Genomic DNA, 7,514 nt, shown 5'->3' with positions numbered 1-7,514 from the left:
CTTTGGGCTAATTTGTCCAAGCCAATTATTTCACCATCAGCCTGAAAGCAAAAACAAACAGTAGTTACATCTTGAGCAATCCATAGAAAATATACACTATAATACTAGCTTGTCAACATTTATTATCCACTCAACTTGAAGAATCTTTTGGCTAATTTGTCCAAGCCAGTTATTTTTGTTAGAGTAATCATATCCTATATAACTAAGAGAGTCATCCTGTTAACTTATTTATCTAATATGCCACCTCACCATACAACTATGAATGGGATATGGCCCATCACAACATTCAACCATGCATAGGAAATGTTTACCATTCAATTATTCTACTTATATTTAATAAATTTTGTTACAACTATGCATAATAAAATACAATAAGTTTTGTACTTTAATTTTGGTTTCCATGTTATCAACCCAAATTTTCACCAACCAATTCCTACAGCAACGCACAGGGCATCCTCTATTATATACTAGCAATGCCCGCGCGGCGACACACCGCGTCCCGTCGATTCATTGTGTTTATATATGTTGTTTGTATGTATTGTTTACAGCGAAACTCAATTACAACAAGAGACCTAGATAGGTGAGTGATGTTTTGGTTTGTTCAAAAGTCAGACCTCTTCATCATATATATGATTATTTCTCCTTTCTTTTTTCATAATAATTGCTGAAAGGTAATTGATATTATGAAATTAAATATCCGTCGAACAACAATGAGTTCTCCAGGATACAAAAGAACTAATATATGTGCACAAATCTTTATTCAACGTTGCAATAATGCGTAAGTAGTAAAAGAAGATGACACAATATACCTGAAAAGAAACATGCAAATCTTTGTTTGGTTTTGTTATTGCATACAATTTCTTATTTGTATCTACTGTTGAACGTGTACTTCTTTCTTGCTATATTGGTCCGTATTTCTTTTATATTGGTTGAAGGAAGCAAAAGCTTAAAATGTTGCCTTGGATATGTTGTTGGGCTAGATGCTCGCTAAAAGTGTTGGAGTGTTTTAGTAGAATAGGACCCCTTGACAATTCTTCCTTGTATTCAAAACAAATGTTACAGTCTGTCTAGGGAAAAAATAATCCCGCATCCCCTCTCCCCCGCGAGCTCAGCGGACTTCTCACTCCATCATGATGCTAGGTGTAGTACACTTTCCCGTATGACCATGTCTCAGACAAATTGTAGAAATTTTGTGAAAAAGATGGTGAACTCGCATATGCTCTTTATGTAGTGGTGGTTCAATGCTATGATTCTGCTTTAAAATGTGCGCGCTTACATGGATTTTGAAAGAAATTATCCAGATTATATATCTTGCTTCCATGCCTTCAAAAGTCATATTTGTCCACAGGTTTAGACGAAACATTATTATCCATACAAAAAAATGTTGAAACCCTAGTTGATCAAATAAATTCAGTACCCTAACTATTGACACTGCTAGTTTGCCATGATATGAAATCATTCCACACTGTCACCTACCTTATACCAAGTTGCATCAACCTGCTAATAAAACATGGTTAATACCAAGTGCATCTGCCTATTTATAAAACATGCAACCTTTGGCACTGTTAGTTACAAAAAAGATAGAAAAGGCTGGAAAGCATTTAGGTTTGAGAGTTTCTTGGAAAACTTTTGAAGAGAAACTGTTGAGAGGCATGTCCACCAACATTGTAATGCCGCCAGAAATGGAGTAATTTACACAATCATGGAGAGAGGCGTATAATTACTTTCTAGCCCAATCTTAGAGGGAACATCCAAAAACTAATCTTGATTGCTAAAGATGTTTAGATAAACTACATTGATATAAGAAATGCAGTTGTTAACTGAGAAAAAATTGTAGCTTAATGTTGAAATTCATTTGCATACACCACTTCTGTATACCAAAAGCAATTAATATGAACCATCATCCTAGGTCCCTCTCTCTCCCACACACAATAATTGACAAAGAGAAAACAAAATAGGATTCCAGAGGGATGTTGCCCCAATCTGTGGACTCGTCAGGACCGAATTGCCCGGACAGAAACACGCACCACCTATCATAATAAAACATTACCACAGCACATCCCACCCAGCAAAACACAGAACAAAAAACAGAAGGAAAGTTTCCAGGAAGCCTACTCCTCTGAACTCTGAAGTCATCGCCTTCGCTTGTCTTCTACTCCTAAATTCCTCCTACACTGCATAAACCCCGCACGCAACCTACCATCAATGTCCAATGACTCTTTTCTTTCTACACTTTCTTCTAATTAATAGCAGCTCGTAACAGAGAGACATCAGATCAGGCCGGGACGGAAGAAGGAAGTCAGGCGGCGACCAGGGCTTGGAGGTGGCGATGGCGGTGGCAGGACGGCAATGGGGATGGGGATCTCTTCAGCGGGCACTTGATTGGGCTGACCGGGGATTGGAAGCCGACGGTGACAATGTCGTGGATGCACCAGTAGAACGCCGGCTCACCGCATGCCTGCCGTAGTCGCAGCCTCACAGTCAGGACAGGGCGTCAAGCACGGCTCAAAGACCACCGTGCTTCTCTCCCTCGTCCTCCTCGATGTCTCCGTGGCAATCAGCTCCGTCGCTTCGCCACCGTCACTGTGGTTCCACTATTTTGATCCAGACAACATCATCGCAGACATCGCAATCCACACAACATCACCGTCGTTGCTTGACGACACCGTCTGCGACGTGCCATAGCCGTCGAGGCGCCACATCATGCTCAACCTTACGGCAAGAGACGACGTGCGGGCAGAGTGACCCATCCATGCTGGCATCCTTCACCGTGTTGCTGTGTGGCTCCGGTTTTTGCCGGACGCTGCACAGCGTATCCTCCGGCTACGCCATCTCCGACCCTACCGAGACCAGGTGTCGTACGTCTCCGACCCTACCGGGACCAGGTGTCGTACGTCGACGAATCGTACACCTAGGGGTGTGCTTGCTTTGGAGATGCTCATCTTCCGGGACAACACACCAGTGCAGGGCGTCCGCATCGGCTGCGTCCACCGCAAGCGCGGCCTGTTCATCGGAGTGTCTAGGTTGCTCGGCTTGGGCTACGGCCCCATGTCCCTCGTCTTGGCGGTATGTTGAGCTACTGTCTCGCGAGCCGATACGCCGACTCGGGTGCCAGGTGCCGTATGCTCAGCAGCGCCGATGCCATGACGGCAGTCGCAATTTGCCCTACTCCCGGTACTCCACAACGTGCAGGCGCCGAGTTTCTAGCCCGTGGTCACCGTTTTCCCTACTCCGTTGTGTGCAGGCGCCGAGTTTCTACAAGGTTGCCCTGACGGGGCTGGTCTCGGCGGTGACAAGCTCCGAAGAGTTTCTACTATGCCAGCCTTACGGGGCTGGGCATCGGCGGCGAGAGGTTCTGGATGGCAAGGAGCACGGGGATCCCCATATTTATAGGCCAAGGAACAGGAAGACACGATCCTCCGAGACGTCGAGAAGGCACGACCAAGGACCAGGCTAGAAGGTGCGATTATTCTCCAAGACGTCGAGAAGGTACGGCCGAATACGAAAGAAGCAACACGTATCAAGCGGCAAGGATAACACGTCTACAATGCCTTACCACCTGACTGACACCCATGCATTGCAAACACAGGGGGGAAAAATGGCAACTACCTACACCAGCCAGCCACCGAGATACATGCACGGGATTAGTCACCACATGCAACGAAACTAAAAATAAAAATCACAACCGCCTACATGCACGCACGTAGTCAAATCTACAACCGCATGCATGCACCTGGCGACACCCTAGGAATCAGCCCCGACAGATCGCATTGTTGACCAGAGACCAAATCAAAACAGAAAAACGCAACGCGCACCCAACGAAAAGCAAATCACGTTCAAAAAATTTAGGCTGGGAAACTAAACTCAAAGATAAGAGCTTTGCCAATGTATCTCTCCTTGTGGGAACTCTCCTAGTGGAGATTAAAGCCTCCTCTTGAAGGGACTTCATGGGAGTACAAGACCTCCCGAGGGAGAAAACTCCCTGGAGTACAAGGCCACCCTTGTGGTGAAGGCTCCATGAGCACAAACCCTCCTTGTATTAGGATTTGGGGAAGAACTCTATCTTGCTCCCTCTGTCTCTTGTGGATGGCTGGGATCAAGGACTTATCCATGTGTATCTTGCGTTGCCACTTGTGTGTTGATTTGCGCTTGGGAAATGTTTCCCTTGTGTTTATCACCTCTTTCTCTCGTGTTCTTCACGTTTTCCCTCAAATCCAACTCCAAGTCGTGAAGACCAGGCCACCCCTACAGGCCATGTGCCTTCACCGAGCCTCTAGGAGACAGCTGGAGCTTCCGAGCCAACCACCCCGTACACTCCAGACCTTGGAGCAGCAATCGCGCCGACCGACCGTGTCACCTCGACCCGTGCCCGACAGTCACCCTGAGACTCCGGGTAACTGCCTGTGTGCAGCTTTTGGGCTCTTCCCTCCTTCCCCCTTCGTGGGATCCCCACCTCCTCTACAGGGTTAGCAAAGATTACTAGACAAGAGGGTAACTGCCTGTGTGCAGCTTTTGGGCTCTTCCCTCCTTCCCTCTTCGTGGGATCCCCACCTCCTCTACAGGGTTAGCAAATATTACTAGATGAGAGCTTTTGCTCATCTACCTCCCCTAGTGGCATTCCTCCATTGTGGAGAAGACTCCAAGGAGCACAAGGCCTCCCTTGTGGAGAAGACTCAGAGAAGACTGCACTGGAGTACAAGGCCTCCCTTGTAGAGAAGACTCCATTGGAGTACAGGGCCATCCTTGTGGTGAAGGCTCCCATGGGCACAACAACACCTTCCATGGAGAGGATTCTGCATGTGAAATTCAAGACCTCCATCTCTTAGGATTTGGGGATGAACTATTCTTTGTTTACTTTTCCCTTTGATTGTTGTTTGGATTCAAGTGCATCTCTTGTATTGACCTTCGTTATGAGATGTTGGCTCAAGGCTTTTTTCCGTTGTCATTACTAGTGATTCCTCGTGTTTTTCCCCATGTTCTTCCTCATATCCACCTCCAATTCATGAAGATCGGGCCGCCCCTACGGTTTGCCCTTATATCAGATGGTCTCCAAGAAGCGACTTTGGAAAAGTAATTTTGATCAGTACAATGTGTGTTGGTGTTTCGCAAAATATATAGCACGGAATAAGTATTTTCTAAAATCAGCCCATGTTATTTTCATGTGTCAAAAGAAAACTCTTACAAAAAATTGCATAAGAGAAGCTGAACAAAATTGGCAATACATCTACAGCAGCAATATCGCAAATTATATGCCTAATTTACACCCCCATCATTATTACCATAGCCGTTGTAAATAGCACACCTCTTCTGTGAAAATAAAAGAACAGCAATCTTTGCATGCTAACCCTACGAAATCCACACTTAAATTGCTCTGGCAACCAAACACTTGGGAATAGTTGAATAACCAGCCCAAACTTGTCACATTATGCACTATGAATAGTTGAATACTATTCCCAGCAAGAAAAACAGAAGAAACTGCTTGCATTCATTCCCAAAGTCCTTTGGGGTTTGAGCAACCTTTGTTGTACAAATTCGTGAAAAACATACGTACATATAACATATAACAGGAAAGCAACAAAGCTAAATGAAGCATGACAACAATTCGAGATATTCTGTTCTTTTTTACTTTTCGAGTGGAATTTGAGGCTTTGACCTATTGTAGGTATGCATGTTGGACTTCTGGTTTTGATATGGCATGAAAGTTCATCGTTATAAGAATTAATGAGATAATCAAATCTGGTTAACATAAATCATGTTCTTAGCTTCACGCATTGTTGTGTTATGCATGTGTTACCACAATGACCTGTACGATGAAGATGCCAAAAGATGGATAAAGGAACCTGCTAGGTATACTGTGCTGCTATCTCGCGCATCAGGCTTTCAGGAGCTGCAGAAAAAGAGTGTCAAAAATAGTAACTTATGATAAGTAAGCTGCGGGTGCAGTCACATCATTTGGTGAAGTAAGGGTTATCCTGAAGTTGATAGAAGATACCTTCTATACCACCAGTGAAATGCTCAAATTGGCCCATGGCTTGTCTAACAAACATCTCTACACCGCTAACAACTTTCACTCCATGTTCTTTTGCTTCTCGTAGAAGCCGGGTAACTTTTGGGGCATATACCGCATCAAACACTACATCATAGAAACTTAAAGCTTTCTGCAGATCCAAAAGGAGAATTCCTCAAATACACCGAGGGGGCATGTTAAGGATGGAATGACAGATTAAAAGGAAAAGGATCCCCAAATTTAATTTCGCTAGAATGAAACAAGTTTGCTTGCTTGCTCGTGTGTGTGTGAGAGAGAGACCTTCGGAACAGGAGTGCCATCAACATTTGGGTACATCCCCAATGATGTTGCATTAGCGAGGATCGTCCCTTCTTCAGGCCTGAAATTTTCCAGGTCGGCTAACCTCAGGGCCTGGCCACCAACTGCATTGGCAAGAGTAACTGCCTTTTCTGGGGGAATGGAGAAAATTTTCAAATTACAAGATGTATTACGATACGGACATCATTCATCTAAATGACCATTTGGCTTACATCAAGTATGGACCAACAAGAGATGAAACAAAAAGCAATCATGTAAGAAAATCATACTAACTTTAAGATGGTATGGTATCTAGCGCAAAGTAGGTTCACTGCTCAATACAGTGTAAAGTGATGCTTACTTAGCGATTGAGGAGTGGAAATGAGCCCGGGCTACAGTGAGCCCTTTTAGGGGAAAAAAGGGGTCTTAATCCTCAAACAGTTCTGAAAACAAAATTATACATCTCTACTATAAAGGGGAATTTGTTGGTTTTGTTAGACGAATAAGCCGCGGGCTGCGGCCAGGGTGCGTCGCGTGTGTGTGTGCGCATGTATGTATGCATACGTGAGCTAGCTAGACGGGAGTGCATGCATGTATTAGCTGCGTGTAGTGTGTGCGTGTTCTGTTGGCGGGATCGGGGGAGCGTTTGAGTCGGTCCTGGCGGGCGCGCACGACCTGGGCATGTACGTGCATGTCGCGGGGCGCATGGATGGCACGGGCCGGATCGGGCGCTCGGCGTGATCTGGGACGTGGGTAGGTGGCCGGCGAGTCCCAGGGTATAAATACCCCATGCGTTGTAACAGATGCATCTTGAGTTTGTTGCTCGAGGGAAATATAAGCGGCCGCTCGTGCGGCCGGCGGCGTACGTGCGCCGGGCAAACTCTTGTTGTGTTCTCCTCGTTCTTCTTCCTTCTTTCTTCTACGTCTGTGCGAGAGAGAGAGAGCTGAAGGTGAGGAGAGCTAGGGCTAGACACCAACAGGTTTCACTTCCATCGCTTCCACTCCTCAAATCGATACATGCCACCTCCTATCGACTTTTTTTTAAACCATGCAATAACCCCATTAATATTTTTCCAACGCAGTGGTAAAGCTGCTGCCTTGTGACCATGAGGTCATGGGTTCAAGTCCTGGAAACAGCCTCTTACAGAAATGTAGGGAAAGGCTGCGTACTATAGACCCAAAGTGGTCGGACCCTTCCCTGGACCCTGCG

General features: G+C 45.5%; 1 protein-coding gene across 3 annotated transcripts in view; it reads right to left on the bottom strand.

Moving 5' to 3' along the window:
- The window catches only part of LOC119276027 (bifunctional 3-dehydroquinate dehydratase/shikimate dehydrogenase, chloroplastic-like), a 28,266-nt gene continuing 20,752 nt past the window's right edge, over positions 1–7,514 (bottom strand). For 2 of the 3 annotated variants that reach the window (XM_037556977.1, XM_037556980.1), the window contains 4 exons: positions 6,308–6,456; positions 5,993–6,158; positions 5,841–5,887; positions 1–41 (listed from right to left, as the gene is read on the bottom strand). In XM_037556977.1, the coding sequence (XP_037412874.1) occupies positions 5,844–5,887; positions 5,993–6,158; positions 6,308–6,456 (359 nt within the window). In that variant the 3' untranslated portion in view covers positions 1–41; positions 5,841–5,843. Of the gene's footprint in view, positions 42–5,803; positions 5,888–5,992; positions 6,159–6,307; positions 6,457–7,514 lie in introns of all 3 variants that reach the window. The other variant, XM_037556979.1, reaches the window with a different exon arrangement.

This window comes from Triticum dicoccoides, chromosome 3B (assembly GCF_002162155.2).
Source record: "Triticum dicoccoides isolate Atlit2015 ecotype Zavitan chromosome 3B, WEW_v2.0, whole genome shotgun sequence".
Classification (NCBI taxonomy): Eukaryota; Viridiplantae; Streptophyta; class Magnoliopsida; order Poales; family Poaceae; genus Triticum; species Triticum dicoccoides.
The sequence above is the reverse complement of the archived record's forward strand: the minus strand, read 5'-3'. Positions and strand labels throughout refer to the sequence as shown.